The sequence below is a fragment of the Argopecten irradians genome, chromosome 3 (genome assembly GCF_041381155.1).
Source record: "Argopecten irradians isolate NY chromosome 3, Ai_NY, whole genome shotgun sequence".
NCBI lineage: Eukaryota > Metazoa > Mollusca > Bivalvia > Pectinida > Pectinidae > Argopecten > Argopecten irradians.
In genome coordinates this window covers 21,851,406-21,871,693 of record NC_091136.1, presented here as the reverse complement: position 1 = coordinate 21,871,693, position 20,288 = coordinate 21,851,406, and the positions used below count along the sequence as shown (strand labels likewise).

The window sequence follows — 20,288 nt, the reverse complement described above, 5'->3', positions numbered from 1 at the left end:
ATATTTTGGTCATGAGGTGGACTCGATATTATGGGTATGGAGAAACTTCACTTTGTATCCGACACCTACATCTTTCGCAGTGATGTGGCCGACATCTGGAAGTGTCCACACCATGATAGTGAGTAAAACGTTCCCGCTGTGTTGATGGTTTCCATCATCAAGATGCACCATGGCCAGAAAGAGTGCTAGTTTCCACCTCTGTTGCTTAACGCTCAAAAGCAGTGGGACGACTGGCTTGTCCGCTGTCAGTATTATTTTGATAGGATGGAATCTAGCACTATAAAAAGTGCAGGAGATCCACTATTATAGAGACAAACAGGAATGTATAATCACAGCCTCCCAAAACATAGACATTTACACACGCAACACATTCCATTTAGAAATGACCGGCCTTAAATAGTCCCAGGACGTCAAGTCTAACCCACCAAAAGTCTCCATTTGATCTCTTGACACATAAATCTTATTGTGTATTTAAAACATTAGTGGACATATAAGCTATACCAATCATCCTTTTGAGGCAGCTACTTTTGCAAAACGACACCAATGAAAACTTATTTGCCGGTTTTTTTATTGAGAAATTTACAATGTAGGTTTTAGAGATGAAATTATCTACATAAATCTTTGTGCGTTTGGCTTTGTCTGAAAATCTGTTACTTCTGCTGTTATCACACTAAAAAACTAAGCACATCCTTCATATATCGCCTGACTTTTTGGACTATTTTCATCTTAGCTTAATCTATTGACCTTCCGTGATTTGTTTTTTTATTCGATTTCTACCTAGTCCGATAATTTTATTATTATTAAGTAGATAAACACACCTGTATTTCCCGACAACTTTTCCAGATATGACAGTGTACATTATTTTCAGCTAAGTCAAGTTATTTTCCTCCCTTCCTCCCTTTTGTACCGTATCCCTTTCTTTCCGGTCTTTTGAAAACTTTATATACATTGCACCTGTGCCCCTACTTGAGTACTAACCGTTTATTTCTTTCATTGTCACTGTAACTTATGTTGAAAATGTCTTAAATATCGAGTGTGAAGTGAGTTAGATATTTCCTTAAATTTCCTATGCTCTCCTTTAGTTTTTGACCAAGTCACAGTTATCTTTATAGGAGGCCAACTCTGTCTACCACCGTTTGGAAAAGACATTGCATTTTGTTCGACCAACTGTGTAGTGCCAGATTGTCGCGTTGTCCGTAGAGACGAATTCAGTACCCGCTTTTTTCATAATTCTAAATCTTTTTCAGCGATTCATTTCGCTTCAGGTTTTCTTTCGATCATGCTGCTGAGGATATGGCCATCAATTACGTTTAACAACCAAATCTAGATATTCGGTTTTTAGGTTAAGTTAAAATATTTAGCTACCGATGATATTTTAAATTCAACGAAGATCATGTAAAAGTATAGACAATTTATTGTAATAACTGTGGTATAAACGTTATTATTGACATATTCTACATAATGTGTTAATACGCTTCAATGAATGTGTGTATGTCCTATTGCGTTCACATCACTATTAGCGTAAGGAAATCGTTATCAATGCGCTACCGTGACTGTGTGTACATGTATGTACTATTGCGTTCACATCACCATTTACACTAGTAAATAATTATTATACCTCATGTGAGAATCCTGCATTCTGATTGGTCGAGAGATATTCGGTATTTTACACTGTCACACGGCAGGTAACATTAGAACAATAGGAAACAATAGACACGTTCGTAGCAACCCCCTAGCAACGGGTGATAGTGTATTTTTGACAGTGCAAAATACTAACCGCCCGAAAAAGATGCGCACTCGCTTCTTTTTTTCGACGCCATCTTTGTTTTTTGAAGCGACGCTTCAAAATTTATCTGGAGCTATTTAGTGATAGTTCTGCCAAATTAGTCTGTTTATCAGTATTTCTTTTTCAAATTAAGGACGGAGCTTTCCGTTTACGCCTTTTCGCTTACCGTCCAAGTGCTATATGTTGGTTTTAATGAACCCGTCGGCATGTGGTCGGTGATTAGGGGAACGGAAGACATGCGATTTCAAGCGTCTTCGTGACGTTGCTAATGTTGTAAACAGACGACGGGACGAAACCAAAACTCATTGAGATTTACAAAAACGTTAAGATTTTAACAAACGCAGGAGTAAAGACAACAAGAATTTTCACAAAAATCTTAATGTGAGAATTCTTTTTTATAATGGAATGATAGTTAGCACTACTGAGTGGCCTAGAAGCCGAGTTGCTATTCTACTGCCGACGTGACTGTTCGACTTTTGCTAAAATTAGTTTCAAATGTTTCAATATATTGCAAATACTTGAAAACTAGTTTTGTTTCTAGACTTTTGGTATAATAAAATAAATACTACCTCCTCGGGGTGACACTAGGCACTGTCACCCTCTAATACAGGTAGTATTTATATAATGCCATACAAGGAATGAGATCATGTATGCTTAAAGTTTTAAGTGAAATAAGTGCAACATGACATCAGCCATGATGATACATTCAATACTTCAATAACATTTCTCCGTACCGGCCCTGTAATACATCTGTATCAACATGTATCATTTACTTGTACTTAAAGTAGTACTTAACCCTATCTAATCGCTGTCATATGATTTACGTAATAGATTACATAGCATGGCACGAGGAAATACATATGTCATATGAGTCTGGAATCTGGAATTAGTGTTATGAACATCATTCGTCCAGGAATTGTCAACAAATGTATACATATTGTTGTAAGTATTATCATTATTTTCAATTTTATCAAATTTTGTTACAAAACATCTCAAGGCACTGATCGTTATTGTATCTCCTGTACGGGACGGTTAGTTTTACTTAGAGTTAATCACTGGAAGAAACTGTCGTTGTTTTAAGTAACAGATTACATGATTGATTTGTGAAATTATCGATACAAGGAATCGAACAATGTAATTTTATCTGTTAGCAAGAGATCGATGCTCTTAAGTTTGTTTATTGTTAATCTAATCTTATTAAAAAAACATGTAAGAAGCTAAATAAAAAATGTCATCCTTTTTATAAGCGCCGTAACAATGGCATTGATGTGATCACTCAATAAAGGTTTACTACATGCCGCAATCAAAGTAAAATGTGTTCTCACTTTGTATCAAAGAACAGCATCGCCTACGGGGTCACATTCTGGTTACCTTAATGAACCCTTCTCGTCAATTCATTTTTAACCACCTAGCTACATCACATGAAACATTTCGTCACAGCATGTATGTACATATAGCTGTATTGTGTTCTATGGACGAACTACAATGAACTCTTGTGAGCAATTGCGTCCCCGTCAATAAATCTGGGAATATAAATTTCATTGGTCAAATCAAAATGTCACTAGAACGTGACCCCTAATGGGATGATGCCAGATCCTCTATGAAATAAGAAAGAAATAAGGATATATATTTTAATCAGATAGCTATTGTTTCCCGATGATCGTCTGTTAACTTGAGCAAATTTCAGTCAAAGTCTTATGGTGTCAAAAGAAAATGTAATAAATAGAACCTGAAGATTATCAGGAATAACAGATACCAGACACGATTTAGCTTAAAAAATCCCTTTTCAAAAATGGTTGTCTTTCATGATAGAAATCGATGTTTTAACAAGTGATCCGATATAGAGTACATGCACAGTATTAAGCTTCTTCTTAATGTATAGTGTTTATAGCTGTATAAACTGGAGCCTCAGAATATTGAAATTTTGGTTGTGTTTTATAATAAGCGATGCAATAAGTCCAATTCGTCAATTTTGGGAACTTGATTCTTCAAGAACTTCAGGCTTATCCGAGTACATAAATGATGTATTTAAGATTATACATTCTAAGAAAACCAATCTCTTTTTTCATTTTGACTTCCTAAAACCGTTTTAAATGAATAAATATTTCCAAGGTCAATATTTCCAATAATCAAGGTTTGCCCTCTAGGTTCTGTCCCCTGGCCGAGACACACCATAGTCTATACAAATAGTGGTTTCAGCACCTGTTTAGCGCTCAGCATTAAGGGCGTTGGGCGTCAGTGTAATATGACCATATGGGTGTGTAGTTGTTTCATGTCTTTGGCCGCATGCTTCAGCAATATAGCACTATATAATAATGCCAAGATATCCTTTATTGCGAGGAGACACAACATACCACACCCTTCTAAAACAGACATTTACATATCACAACACCATGCAAACCTGCGAGACTGTCTTTAATGACTCTGGCTGTTAAAGGATGTTAGACCTGATAAAAAAACTTTACTTTCTTAAGAAATGCAGTTGCGTCATAAATAAACCTAATGTCGTTTTTGATATGCCTCTGGTATCCGCGGATGGAGGTTACCCCTTTTTTGCGAAACACACTATTCTGATGCATGCAGTCCCAATTCTGTGTTAAGAAAGATAGAATATGAAATATCTTTGAGTGTGAACCATCCCGAATGTCATTAGAAGAGAGAGACATTAGAATACATCTTCGTTTTTACTTAAGTAGTATACTTGTACAACCCTTGACAATATTAACAAAATATATAGCGGATCTAGCTAAAAGGTCAAAGTCTATGTACTTTAGTCTCTACAAAAATATAAACAAAATGTCCATAAATAAACATCATATCATAGGCATCTCGGAAATAACCATCAATATTATTTGAATTCAGATACGTGCCGCCCTGTGCTGACCTGTAGGTTTGGTGTAATATTCGTCCCTGTAATGATTGCATTGAACCTTCATTCAAGCATTTCAGGATCGAATACACAAGCAACGCGTTTAGTAATTCTACTCAGTACATTATATTTCAAATAGTTTTAAAAAAACTCTAAAAATATACACTTTCCGTAAATACTTTGACGCCTTTTTTTCAAAATTGAATATAAATACACGTATATTCAATAAAGTTGTGATCATCACATATTATATTACATTATGGGAATATAACGCCAAACCTCAGAGTGAACTAACTGTGAGAATACGGTTTTGGGTTTTCTTAGTTTAACGTCTATTAACAGCCATGGTCATGTAAGGACGTGCCAGGTTTGTCGGTGGAGGAAAGCCGGAGTACCTGGAGGAAAACTACCGCCAGCGGTCAGTACCTGGCAACTGCCCCACATGGGATTCGAACTCGCGACCCAGAGGTGGAAGGCCTGTGGTAATAAGTCGAGGCATCTTAACCACTCTGCCACCGCGATCCCTATGAGAATACGGTATCGTTTTTACGCCAGATACAATCTTAATTTTGACCAATCAGTGATCCTTATTTTATTACCAAGGCAACAAAGTATTTCTAAACTTATTAAGCACACCCTATAGCTTGTATGTACTAATTTTCACTTTTATTTAAACATATCTTTCAACCAAATCAGATTTTCCCATATTGTTACCATGGTAATCAAGCATTTTAGACGTGTCCAGACGTTATTCAGCATACTCCATAGCCCCTCCATCTGACAATATGAAATGAAGGATTAACGATGTCTCTCTACTTTTTGAAAATCATTGCAATGATTATCCCATTTTATAAAACTTATAATATTAAATGGTAGTAAAGAACTGAAAAGACTATCATTTCAAGAGCAAGCTTTATCGTTTGGTCAATTTCTGGCAATCACTAATTGCGTTCAAGACATACTATTTCAATTGCTACAGTTTATAAAAAAAATAATATACGGATAAAGTCACTACATGCTTTACATCGCAAACACAGAAGGCCTTCTTCAAATGACACCAGCTGTCAATATGACGTAGCTTTATTATACCATACCAAACAAATGTAAACTATATCCCAATTATGAAACAGAGCACACACCATGTGTTACCTGAGTGATGATTAAATAGGTGGATAAAACCGATATTATTAGTTTTAGTTTACCTTTTGTATTTGAGTATACCTGGAAGTTCGGGATATATTATTTAATACTTATATTGATTTAGTGGAAGCCACGAAGCTATCAGTGTATGATCAATACATGTATTTGTATTCTAAAACTGGGCTGGGTATATGTACAATAGAAGTCAAAAGATGGGAAACAGACATTTTAAATCATGGATGTTATGCATTGTTATTAGGCTTAGAGCCCATATCCCATAACATACCTGATATTTCGAAACATACTGCAAATAGAAATTTGTTAGCAACCTAAATGAAATAACGTATCTGCAACAAGTGGTCTCATCTGTGTATGACTTGAGGCCATTACGGACTTTTTGGTGACGAATATCATAGCCAAAGCTCATCTTGATTCGTGAGTATGTTTACTTCAGTTTTCTATAATTATAACTTCATAGATAACATGCCCGTGACTTTTAGAACGTGTATATGTATGTGGAACAATTTAACAAATGACCAGCACGTGGTTAATTAGATTTGGTATATGTATATGGTAAAGTGATTGTAAAATAAATGTACTTTGTGACTACATGTAACCATGAAATTAAAATAGAATTTACTATAAATATATACTAAATAGATACATGTATATATTTTGAACCTTAGAGTATGAATATATAAGATATAGTAGTCGATACATTTATGTGTCCCTATATATTCTCAGGTGTTGTTTATTATTTCAGGGTTTACTGACTCCGTTTATTTTGTTCAATAAATATTGTCAACTGTTTGCAGTATATTTGATACGCGTGAATACACCCACACATCATTATTATTACTCGTGTGACAAGCTGATAATTGAAAGTCTTCATAATGACTGGGATTCAATCTTAAAATGTCGCTGTTATACATTAAAATTACAAAATTAAGTATTAATATTATTTTCATCTAAAGGATTAACACTTTCACACTAGTTTGTCAAGTTTATTTTGATCTAAACAAGTCTGAAATAATCTGTCAAGGGTTACTCTAGATAAGACTGCTTCAATTCATTTCATGTTGATCTCATTAGGTCGGGGAAAGGGTCAATCGTTCGGGATAGATACATTTTATTTACAACCTAACCTGTATGCTCTCTTTGTACTCCCGAAATTCAGCTGTAATTCGCATCAATGAATATACAGTATATAAGACGTTTCCAATTTTACTTGAACATGGATGCGAATTACAGAAGACTTTTGGGAGTCGCATTAAACATTCTTTGTTTTGTACGCATTGTGAAAATACCGAAATCGCCTTCATCGAAAACTTAGGCAACGCAAAAAGTAAAAATGATTCTATACACTGTTTTGTATTTTTTATAATCCTTATGCATTTCAGAAATTTTAATTGACGATTCATTGATGATTTAGTCCAGTAGACGTTCATGCTACAAATAACGGATTAACCTAAACTCATGGCTAATCCAAATGGAGGTAGACAAAACACCGTCTCTAGGAAACGTAAGTAATATTATCGAGCTCTTCATATATTTGTTTCAACGTACCGTGACACTACCCAAATTAGGACACGTTTTGAAGATAATTGTAAAATATTCTAACATGTATTTTTCTCTTTCCATTTTACAATAGATGCCTTAAGTTTTAACTTCATGATGTGTTTACTTATCAGCAGTGCATATATTTATAAATAGAGAACTTTGAAGCATGTCCGGTCCAGCCGTGTGTTTCAGCAGGTTTTATAACCTAAAAAGAAACACCTCCTTAGTATGGTTTGATTTTTAAATGTTTGGACATGATAAAATGTTTGAATTCATTGAAGGAAAGTTCAAACACACTTTAGATAGTTTAAGTCACATATCTGTCAAAAATATCCCATTCAGCAAATATTTTTCTTGTTTTAAAACAAACATGTATGGTGTTTTAGAGTTGTCGAGCGATGTTTCCCGGATTTTTTTTTTTCACATTTTCATTACTTACATGTTTAAATAGAGATAATTGATAGTTGAAGTTTTTACTGCTATTTCTCATAAAGTACTGAAAGTATCTGTCTCAAATTTCATATGCAGGCTCCCTTACGACCGACCCTAGTTATGCATATTGCATTTTGTATCTGATCAGTCAACAAAATGGCCGACAGGTAGCCAGTTTGGATTTATTTATAGCAGAAAATTGTTACCGCTATTTTTCATAAAGTAACTAAGGGATCTGTCTCAAATTTCATATGTAAGCTTTCCCTAGTGCTTTTGTTGTGCATATTGCATTTTGGAACCAATCAGTCAACATGATGGCTGACAGTCAGACATCTTGGATTTTGGTTGTTGAATTCTTTTACCTCTATTTCTCAGAAAGTACTGAAGGGACCCGTCTCAAAGTTCATAGGTAGGTTTTCCCTATGACCCTAGTTGTGCATATGACATTTTTGGAGCGATCCATCTACAAGATTGCAAACAGGCAGCCATTGGATTTTGATATATAAAGTCCCTCTTTCCATTGTCAGACATAGGTCATTCCCTCTAGGTTCTCTTGTACTATACTGTCATTTTCGAATCGTAAGGCACATTGAGCAGGGCCTTTTCTGACGTGACAGTTTTCTAGTTAATAAAAGTGACCTTTCGTACTTGATCTTTTTACCCCAAATACAATACAATTACCTTATAAGCTACCACCGTATGAAGTTTCAACATATCACACCAGTTATCCCCCAATGGCAGAAGGACAGACAAACACTTATATTAGTGACATTTACCTCCTTGGTTTCATCGCCGGTGTCAGAAACGGCATTTTGGGGGTTTAAAATCAGTAAAGACTTGGTTGAGTTGATGTAGCCATATAACGAGAAGTATTGATGAAAAAACATATTCATCTTAATTTTGTTTTCTTTTCAAAATTTTGGAAGTTTGCACAGTAATGGATTTTCTGATGAAATATGTTGTTTAAGGAAAAAGTATAGCTATATCTTGTAGGAGATAGAGCAGTTGGTTGTAATGGTCATGATACAGCAGTTGTAACCACAAAGAAGACAAAGACCCCTTATCACGGTGAGCATCATATGGAAAATTTGTATAAAGTCGAAAATACACTGCTTAATTTATGTGTACGAGTCAAAACCATGCGATTTGCCACATCTATTTTATCGTCATAAGTATTCGTCAACTTACCCACAGCCTATAAATGTAATTGATAAATAGCCCAGAAGACGACTCAGTAGTTCATGATTAAAGTAGCATGGCATTCTATCTTATGATTAGTATTATAATCGTCATTGCTACATTTCAGATTCCAAATTACCTTTAGATGTGGAGAAATGGAACTGTCTTTCGCCAATGTATTTTCTAAGTAAGTGCTATGAATAGTTCATTTACCACAAAGCCTACCTTATATCATTTTAATAAAATATAAACGATGGTGCGATGAAGAAATGTCGTCAGGACTAATAATACTGTAAAAATGTGAAATGGAATTGTCGACCGCAACTTAGCTTCATGGACTGACCACATGTTGATTTCCAGTTCACATGATTGACCAGATGGGCGTTCATAGCGATATATACCCATCTGGTTTACATAGAGTAAACCGGAGACTAGAAGTAGAATGGAAATATAATTTCCTGACGTAACTGAGGTAACAAAATCACTCGGTAAAATTTGAGCTTCACTTTCTGGTTTTATTGTGAAGGAGACATACAATGGGTTTTACGTTTAAAACATCATCCAATTTTCATATATAGAGAATTGATTTGCATGTACACTCGCAGCAGATTTCAAAATAGCGGGATATCATAAATGTAAAATTGAAATAAAACGTCGAAGTATGAGAAAAAGTAATCTTTTTTGTGTGGATATAAAGGATAGGGATATTCTTCCTTCTGCGGCATCATAAAATGATGTAAAGCATTTGGTAGAATATCCCTTCATATCCACATTATGAAAGAGTCTTTTAATGGTATCATTTTGTTTTCAACATATTTAGTAATTTTTCATCCTTGGTAAAACTAAATCTCCATTTTAACCAATCGTCATAATTAGTTCATCCTATTATTATACAATGATGCCTGGGTATTTCGGAATTCATGAGTCATAAGTGTTCGAGGAAAACATTGATTCGTTTAGATGTTGGAATGGGAGTGCATGAAGATCTAGACTCAGCACTTTAAGGCTATGAAACGTCTCTAATATTGTTTTAGGAAATGACAGGCTCACCAGAGGCAAGCTACGAAGATATATGGATGGGGTAGCTAACGAGGCAAGCTGTTCTCAGAATATCGTCAATCCTGTGGAGGCCAAGAGTGCGTAATTGATATGAAACGTTAACGCTAAACAAGCAATTTGACACCGCAGTTTTGAAAGAGATGAATGGAACGTAATTGAAACATCATTTACCATACATTAAACACTTACAGTAACTGTTGCAGAAAATGATGCATTGATAAATTCGAAACCCTCCCTTTACGTACCAAACTTTGTGGTTAATTGCAAACATAAATTCAACAGAAAGGGACTTTCAGAATATAGTAAATAGAACATTTTTTTAAATCATGTTATTGTTAATGTAATAAATAAGTGTGCAAACACACGGTTGAAAGTATGACACAGTCAAACGAAACAATTAAAATAAACAGAGTTGTATATGGTAATCAATTCTGAAATGTTTTGCTAATATCTATGGTGTAAAATTAAAAACTATCCTTTGTTAATCATTACGTGACCAAACCAATACTACTGAAGTATTACGACATAACCGTATCATATTACGGATACCATTAACATAATTCGAATGCCTGCTGTCATTAATTCGAATGATCCACGTTATTTGATATGTCAATGTTACTTCATTAGTTATTCATATACACGTAAACATCCTGGGTGACAGCAATATGTGCATTGTACATAGCAGGGTCAGTCAGGTTATGAACACGGTATTTATCTTGTGTTATGCCACATTGATCACTCAATCAGCCAGAAATGGTTTTGAGTACGGTGTGTTCTCCGAAACGAAACATTGGAGATTCTCTGAAACACTGGAGATTCTCCGAAACATTGGAGAACAATGACACACCAATTAAAGTCTGTTCCGATATAGTACCTATCTTTTACAGTATTGATATGGGTCAAAGAAGTAATATCAACGTCTTCCAGATATTATCATTTTTTATACATCTGATTTGAATACATTTTAGTTTAAATAAATTATCTAATTTAAGATTAAATATTAAATAAATATCTAAGAATTTGTTTTTAAGTAAAGACACATTTACATGGAAATATTACTTACATTCAAAGATATTGAAACAACATATGGAAAAATTAGCCCGCTCCATGGACATTGATAAGGTGTTGTTAATTAGAAACATAATTGAATGTACAATATGCTTAAAGCAGCGGAGATATCTCCTAACTATTCGTACAACAGCTCATTCTTTTTATATTTGTCTATGACTGAACGTCGCAGATAACGGTAATCGGGGATCACTTGAAAGTAATGATATAGAGGGTTTTTCGTTATGGATAAGACTACCAAATTATTCTCCAGCAACACGTCCTATTTGGTTTTTTCGAGGAAAAATTGATTTCTATGTATTCAATGAACTACTACGGAATACATACAAATTATGGTAAATTAGAATTACTACAATGCACTACGAGGTTTACTGAAGTTTTCCATAATGTATAATAATTATGCATTTAATTAATGTTTATTTCCAGAAAACCTCCTTCGAGTTTATGAAGTTAAATGTCGTTTGGATTACTTTCCGTTATTACGATATAACTGCACTCTAGCCAACGACATCGTCGACAAGTACAATGAATTGGAGAATAGGAAGGGACGGAAAGACATTACTCCTGAGATTCTGCAGACAGACCAGTTAGTGTTTACAGTGATAACTGACGGCGACATCATACACGACCTTGGTTACATGGTTAGAAAGGACAATGTCCCTCATACTCACTATGATGACATCACAGGTGTGTTTACTGAAGCAGAAATTATTTACCGAGTTTGATTTTAGAAATGGTTTCGGGTTTTTCTTCTTCATTTTTGTGTGTGTCTTTATTAATTTTGGGCAGCATTCACTCTTAAAAGCCAATCGCTAATTATGATTATTGCAATAATTCATATTCGCCATGCCTGTTTTTTTAGATAATGCTAAAACAACAGTAAAAAAACAAGATGGCGTGATTCCAGCCCAGGCTTATTAGTTTTGCTTTTTACCCCATGTTGATGAGAAAACTGTTTAAATTTTCGGTATGGGCACTGGTGTGACAATGCGAACAAAAACAATTATCGAACTGTTCATTATAAAAAAACATGACTACATTGTCTAAATAAAAACGTAAATCATACATAAGTCAAACTGTTCCTATGACAAACTTTTCTAATAAACATTTTTTAAATATGAGTTTATACTAATATGAAATGGAATAAAAAGGTGACGAGCTTGATTTTGAGCTTGCGTGAATCGCAGACAGCTATATTTAACGCAAATTGTGATTTCATACTCACGATAAACTAAAGCAATGTTTTCAAAATTGGTAGTGCGATAAATCCTAATCGCATCACTGAAGGAAAAAAACTGTGTTTTCTTAAAGATAATAAAATCACACAGTAAATTCGTTTTGTTTGCTCTATGATGTATATTTTACCTCCATTCCCTATTTTTGAGAGATTCAAGGCTTCACAGTACAAATTTCTAATGACAAACTTTTTTCCAAAACACATACAATTCAAAAGAAAACAAAATTGCTGCTTTTTAAACCGGCATAAATGTTTTGGTCAGTGTCCTTGATCTTTTTCTCAGTTATATAATTTGTTATTATGCATAAAAACAAAAAATAACAAAAACTCTTTGATATGTTGAAACGAGTCTTCTCCTCACTAGAATAGATCCTTAACTTCAAATGTTCTTTCCCCTTTTCAGAAAATGTTACTCCAGATATGAAAATGAAGGAAGTAGAAGGAAGCTGTTGTTGTGTGATCTTTCAGCATTCGGGGGTCCAAGCAGATGTAAAGGTTAGTCCAATAGACAAATCATATTACTGTGGAGATAGGTAGGCTGATTTTAATACATTCTGTGTTATATTACAGTTGTATGGTCTATCACTTTCGCTCTTTTTGTCATAGTGAAAACTGTTGAAGTGTTATACACATTTCCCCCCGTCTTTCCGAGGTTTAAACTTTCTACTTTTACCACTTTTTATAAAGTTGCAGCACTGGAAGTATTTTTAATTATAGAAGTAAAAAATCTTTTTAACGTGTACACGTCAAAAATAAACTCGAAAGATGCCGAATCATTCCGAACTCTTCCGAACATCGTCGCGACAATCTCGAAGTAACACGAGAGTTGTTAAACCAAATGTCAACAATTTTTTTCATAAACAAAACATGCGGTCGACCTCAGCAGACTGGATCTACAAAGAAAATAATGCTTGCACATTACAATATTTACAATATTTGATACACACAATATTGAATTACGGCAATGTGTGAATTAGATGTTTCAAATACTCGCTCTGTGGACATATACCAGCACGATTTGCTCATATTAGCCAGAAGGAAAACGTAAACAAACACATGTGAGCTTTCAAAACCAGGAATATATGATCCCTAGATTTCGGCGCTCTTATAGGCCGACATATTCTTTTGGGGAGCTTAATCAATAAGTTACATGTGCATGTTCAAATATCAAATGTTTAAGCAATGTATCGTTACAGTGAAAATTACCAGAAATACAACTTTAAGGGGAGGATCGCTTAAATATTTGTAATATTAAAAGAGCCTAATGTCAGGCATATTTTCGTTGTATATACAAAGAAATAATTTACATATAACAACTTAATGTTTTATATATATAATGATTGCTTTAAAACAATGATAAATTTGGGGGCCAGAAGAGCTATATATAGTTCTTTGACCTCCTCCCAAGGAAAGACACTAGGGTCCTGATTCATGTAACACCATTCAATTAATGAAAAACATTGGATTTTGTTATATCGGGGAAGATTATTTTTATATCATTTGAACATTAATTGTTGTTGTGTATATATATGTCTAATTATTTCTATTTTTTATCTCCAACAAGAGGCCAAGAGGGCCTGTAAAAACAATTTGTATCATTGTTTCAGGCAAAAAATATTATTCGTGCTTCTGCAAAGCCACCGCACCCACAGCAACCCAAAAAAGATGTCCGTGAGATAGAATGTGAAATGACCGAAAAGGGATTAAGAAAATGTCTGACTGATTTTCTTTCCGGACCCTTATTTTCCTATGCAGAGAACATGGTACGCCATATACATGAATTGGCAAGATCAAGAACGAGGTATGGCAAAGAATCGATACAACAGATTGAGCAGGCTGCCTTGGCTCTCCTTAATAGGTCATCAAACAATGGATTGGCATCAGCAAATGCAGGAAAAATCCCGGACGAAGTATCTTCGGCATTAATCAAGTAAGCATATCGATAATGTTTCGTTCTCATTCATGCTCACAGAATAATGTATATTAAACAATTGTGGTAAAACTGTCAAATATGTAATTAATGTATAATTAAATATACAGTTTTAATGTAGAAACAAAACTGAAATATAGCTACTTACACCAATGAGTATACATGCACATTCACTTAAAACGACCTGCTGGTTTTATCGGGTCATTTGAATCTGCCAATTAAATATCAAAATATCATTGATTATATAAAATCACCATGATGCAAAATACTGAGGGTACAACTTGTCAAGTATATTTCTTTTATCTAATATTTAGATTGTGTACACAAGGAGTTCTGGCATTTGGTTTATTTTCAACTGGCCTTGTGGTATTCGTCGACGAAAATACAACCAGAGAACAAGTGGAAAAGGTGACGAATGCCTGCAGATCTCTTCAGCATGAACCAAAGATAGTATATGCCTGTAAATACTTTCTCAAACCAACCTCCGGAACACAGGGGGACAAGTTAATAAATGAGACTACCAATATGGCAGGTACTCTTGGAATGGTCACGCGTGCAAGGATAAAATCAAAGTCTGCGCCTGGCCTTTCGTGTGAAAAAGGAACAGTGAAGAAAGGATGTTATCGTAAACAGGAAGAGAAGACCGAGGTATGCGTCGGACTGACTAGCGGACATTACTTTAAAGAAGGCCATTACGCTACTTGTTACTTCAGTCAAACGCACAACGAACCGAAACGTTTTGGCCAATGCATCGCGAGCCTTCAGCTACCTACTGACATTGCTGTTATCAAAGTGGAAAAAGAGGAACACTGTTCTTTAAACTTTTATGACGAAGAAGGCAAACTATGCAATTGCGTACCGATGAGGCGAGATATGCAAATAAACGACCTTGTCTACAAAAGAGGTGCCATGACAAAACTAACCAAGGGTTACATCCATTCTCCAGATTTTTATTTTCGCGATACCGATTCTGAAACAACTCCTCTCTGTGATATGACAAATGGATACCTTATTCAGGGAAAAGATGGCAATCTTTTTGCTGACAAGAAAGACAGCGGGTCAGTGGTTTTTTGTCCTGACCCTGAAGACTACGAAAAAGAAACAGTCCAAATTATATCAATTCAGTCCTCAAACTTCGATGAAGAGAAAATACGAAAGTTAGACGCAGACGGCATCCCACTCAACATCTCTCTTTCAGTTCGGGCGGACAAATGCTTCGAAAAACTGCGAGTAGATGACATTGAAATCATTTTGCCCACAAAAAATGATATGGAATAAAAGAGGGGTCTCTTTTTTTCAAGTAAATAAACCTTGGTTTCTTGCTTAAAGTTATCTGTGCCGTAACTGGGCAAAAATGTTGACATGTCATTTTTCTTCATTAATCTATCGAAAACCATAAGGTTTGATGAATTAAACGGTGAACATCGTTTATTTTTATGCCCTATGTATGTTTAGATGAACACATACCAGCAGAAATCACTTGCTAATAACTGTAACAATGTTAAAGGAAATTATAGACCACAGTTTAGCTTGATTATCTGATCGTATGTACTCATTTCTTTTCACTACAGACGTAATTATTATGATCTTTAACAGTAGTGCCAAAATAATTTTAAACTCTTCTTTGTACTTGTATAAGTAAAACATGTGCATCTAAAGTTTTTAACGATGAATAACCTATTGAAAGCTCATCTTGATTCGTAGGTATGAAAAATACGGCACATTACAAGCGTTTGTTCACACTTGCCCCACTAAAATATGTTCAGTGGATTTTATTTTTAATGAGCAATAACGTAAATTGTCAGTACCAAATTCTTTTGTTGTGGCAAGGTAGAGAGGCAGGACTATTTGACAACATGGAATAAGAAATACGTGTTCTGTTTACAAGTCCTAGACAGCGAAATTTTTTAAAAATTGTTTATTGATTAACTAAGAATTAAGCTTGTAAGGCTCTTTAAACTTGTGATTTTGTATGACTATATATATCTTCTTAGTATGTACATAACTTAGTTGATACATGTATAAAGTGTATATACATCCTTCTTGTCTTTAGTAATCTTAGATAATATTGTTGACTCGGAGAATGTTGTGTTGGTTGTAATTTTTTGCCAAATATGCAAAAAAATGTTCATTTCAGTTACGTAAGTTCAAAAGGTTCAAAATGTATTTATGTCGCCTAATGATCATGCCATTATGTTTACTAGTGTTTATAGTATGCACTGGGAGCGATTGTTTGACCGGGTTCGACTTAATGAAAGCATACACATCGAATCCTTTTTGATAATGTCATGCAAATGGCAACTATAAATTATAACAAGCTCAATACCCGGTGTGTATGCCTCTTGATTATCCACAAGTCGTTTAATTTTTTTTTTTTTTTTTTTTTTTGACCTTGAATAGACAATTGTAAGCAATCATAATACATTATATTATGCTATTTTTTACCCATTGGAAAATCATGATGATTTTTATTTGTTTACTTTTTCTCATCATTCATCTTGTCAAGACAAAGATATTATGTATATAAAGTTCTACTTTAATATATATTTACAATGGTTTTTTTTTTTTAATTTTGGTTTATATTTGTCGTTTAATGTGTAACTTTTATCTTGTCATAATTTGGTCGACATATTGTTTCAATACTTAATACCGTAGGATTTGATGTTTTGTTAATTTTTTCTCTTCATTCATCGTATCAAGACTAAGATATTATGTATATAAGGTTCTGCTGTAACATTCTATATTTTACAGTGTTTTTTACTTTACTTTGAATTATCTTTTAAGTTTTATGTGTAACTTTATTCTAACCACAGTATGTTAACACATGGATATATGAGTGATCATTTAAACTTCATCGTTTTACATTACACTTCAGCAGTTCATCGAATGAAAACGTAAATATGGCCTTTTCAGTACACCCGATGAAGAATATGATAAACTGTTTTACAGTAGCACAGGAAGATTAAACGTAATGGGGGGCAAAGGTCCTCAATATTTCATATAGCTACATTATTACACTATCATACGTTATCTTACCATCTGTTGCAAAATGTGATAATAAACAATGTTACTTGTTTACTCACGCAAGAAAGTAATTGAAAGACTATCATTATTGGTATAAAATTGTAATGTATAACATTTACATGGGTCCAAAATTGACGATTTGTATATGTTTATAAGATTTTTGTTTGTTGACGATTTGTATATGTTTATAGGATTTTTGTTTGTTTATTTATTCTCATCATTCATCGTACCGAGACAAAGATAGTATGTTAAAGTTCATAAAGTTCTACATTGTAATATATTTTACAATGGTTTTTATTTTGGATTAAATTCGTCGTTTACTGTGTAACTTTATTACTAATATTTTACAATGGTTTACATTAGCTGTTTAATGTGTAATTTTAATCTTGTCATAATATGTTCAACATATTATTTCAATACTTAATATTATTTGAGCACCAAGATCTATCTTTTTCCTGAGGTATGCTCTATTTTGATGTGGTTATGTCTGTTACATACTCAAGGATTTCATAGAATTTTTGTTTATTTTTTCTATGAAATTTTAAGGTTCCATTGGCATAAAACGGTGAAAAGTTTAATTTTATCATCCAAAACTAGACCTAGAAACAACATATATTACTTCTCTGAGTAAATATAAACGGCTTGTTTAACCCCTATTTTAAATAGTATAATTGTCATTTTAAAAACGTTCGTACACAGAGTACATGAATCGAACTCCCAATGGGTAACCCATTGCTTTGATTTTACAAGTATATAGCCAAAAACAATTTCTTAAAAACATACAAGAAAAAAAATGTACAAAGAAAATTTAGTTCGTACACAGTTGTACATCGATAAAAGGAACAAAGTTACATTTCGGTTCAAATCTAAGATGGTGACCTAGTGAACCCCGGTCAGATACAATGACCACTGACCCAAAATCCCGGACCTACATGTATGATTAATTGAAATTAAAATCTGCTGTGAAATTCGGGAAAAATACTGGTCCGTTACATGAAGCATGATGTAAGTTATAATAATTACACAAAAAAAAATTCAATAAAAAAAATCACCACAAAACAGAAAGTATAACGTCTCTTGAGGATATATATGTCCATCGGTACTTGTTTATCATCGTTAATTAGTATATACAAGTTTTTTAGTTACTTTGGTTTATATTTACCGTCTAATCTGTTTTTTTTTCTTGTTATAATGTCCTCGACACATAACTTCTATAATGAATGTCATGTGAGCACTAAGACTTATTTTCTTTACACCTATGTTCTTTTTTATGTGGCTATGTTTGTTTGAACAATGGGTTTTTTTGTGTGTTTTTTTTAATTTTTTTTATATATTAAAATGTTTTTAAAATGTTCCATACCGTAGGATTTGATGTCTTGGTAAGATAATATGTAGGCGTAGGAAGGTGAAACGTAATGAGGAACAAAGGTCCCCAATATTATGTAACCCCCCCCACCCACCCACAGGAGGAGATTAATTCAACACATAACCATATATTCTTTATATATTTTTTTCATAAATCATTACACATAATCCTTGTACACTACTATAAACAGTAGCGTCGCTAACAGAAAATTGGCGTGCGAGCGCCGAAAGCGTGAGATCTTGGTGTTTGGTGGTCCGGGGGTCTCCCCCGAGAAACAATACTACGATTTAGAAAGGCGGAGATGGGTTCTACGATGTACTTTGAATATTTTGCTTATTTTTTATGTCAGTCTTTTCTATGATCATTATGCACTTTTTACTAATAAATATATTTCTTAAATTTGGCTTTGTTTCATTGATTAAACTTGACTTGTAATACACAACTATTGATGTATCAATTATATATATTATATATATAAATTAACACGAAAAAGATATAAAAATTAGGTAACATTTACTATTAAAGCGTTAAAAATTCACGGTGTACTTTTCATGCTTAGTTTTGAATGATAACCATTTAAATGGTAAGAGATATGAGTAATGACCATGAAACATGCTTAAAGTTATGTGGTCTATAACTTTCGCTCTTTTTGTCACAGTGAAAACTGTTTGAGTGTTATACACATTTTTTGCTCCGCCTGTCTGAGGTTTAACTTTTTAATTTTACCACTTTTTATAAAGTTGCAGTACTGGAAGTATTTTTAATCATAAAAGTGAAAATATGGTAGCCCTTCATCCCAGCATGCTACAGGCCCAATATCAGTGCCCTTGGCCTTTCGGTTCTTGAGAAGCAGTCATTTAAAGATTTTAGCCTATTTGAACCCTATGACCTTAAATGAAGGTCAAGGTCATTCATTTGAACAAACTTGGTAGCCCTTCATCCCATCATGCTACAGGCCCAATATCATAACCCTGGGCCTTCTGGTTCTTGTGAAGAAGTCATTTAAAGATTTTAGCCTTTTTTAACCCCGGTGAGCTTGAATGAAGGTCAAGGTCATTCATTTGAACAAACTTGGTAGCCCTTCATCCCAGCATGCTAGATGCCAAATTTCAGTACCCTGGGCCTTCTAATTATTGAGAAGAAGTTGTTTGAATGAAAAGTGTATGCATGGCGGACAGCTCACAGTGCACGGCGCACGGTGCACGATGACGGACGGAGCATGATGACAATAGGTAATCCTGACCCTTCGGAGGGTCAGGATGACCTAAATATGATCGATACTGTTAATTCAGCAATTTCTCACAGTGAAACAGGGTAAATATTGATAGGTTATTTTAAGGGATTCTGTCTACCATACGGTCGTTCTAACGAACTAAAATTTCACATTCAGCCAAACAAAGTCCTGTACCATGCACAGGTGCTGTGTTTTGTGTGAAAATTGCATGGTTTTTCTTCAATTGGTCATTTGTCAGCGAAACGCAATATTTACAATAGTGTTGCATGAAGCATAGAAGAGGCATGAGTGATTTCCCAGTCACGGTTGACTCTCTGTGAATGAAGGTCAAGGTCTTCATTTTCAACAAAATGGTAGCCCTTCATTCATATGATTATATCCAAGCATGTACATGCCCAATATCA

At 34.2% G+C, this 20,288-nt stretch overlaps 1 protein-coding gene across 9 annotated transcripts; it reads left to right on the top strand.

Annotated features, from left to right (window-relative positions):
• The first annotated feature begins 64 nt into the window (after nucleotides 1-64).
• LOC138317855 (uncharacterized) lies at nucleotides 65-19,049 on the top strand. Of its 9 annotated transcripts, none has more exons than XM_069259801.1 (10): nucleotides 65-2,728; nucleotides 7,196-7,317; nucleotides 8,163-8,196; nucleotides 8,781-8,855; nucleotides 9,094-9,153; nucleotides 10,001-10,102; nucleotides 11,520-11,780; nucleotides 12,734-12,825; nucleotides 13,938-14,260; nucleotides 14,575-19,049. In XM_069259801.1, exons 2-10 carry the CDS (start codon nucleotides 7,285-7,287, stop codon nucleotides 15,536-15,538), a joined length of 1,944 nt encoding a protein of 647 aa, XP_069115902.1. In that variant the 5' UTR covers nucleotides 65-2,728; nucleotides 7,196-7,284; the 3' UTR covers nucleotides 15,539-19,049. The 9 variants fall into 9 exon arrangements, with proteins under 9 accessions (XP_069115902.1, XP_069115900.1, XP_069115901.1 ...); XM_069259799.1 differs by having other exon boundaries at nucleotides 4,998-7,317; XM_069259800.1 differs by having other exon boundaries at nucleotides 65-6,230.
• The last annotated feature ends 1,239 nt before the right edge of the window (nucleotides 19,050-20,288 follow it).

What these genes read in the sequence shown, in the direction of transcription:
- LOC138317855 (XM_069259801.1), top strand. Translation starts at nt 7,285, where the DNA reads ATGGAGGTAGACAAAACACCGTCTCTAGGAAAC. An exon ending in GACAAAGACCCCTTATCACG is followed by an intron (nt 8,856 to 9,093) that starts GTGAGCATCATA and finishes GCTACATTTCAG; the next exon opens with ATTCCAAATTACCTTTAGAT. An exon ending in TTCGCCAATGTATTTTCTAA is followed by an intron (nt 9,154 to 10,000) that starts GTAAGTGCTATG and finishes ATATTGTTTTAG; the next exon opens with GAAATGACAGGCTCACCAGA.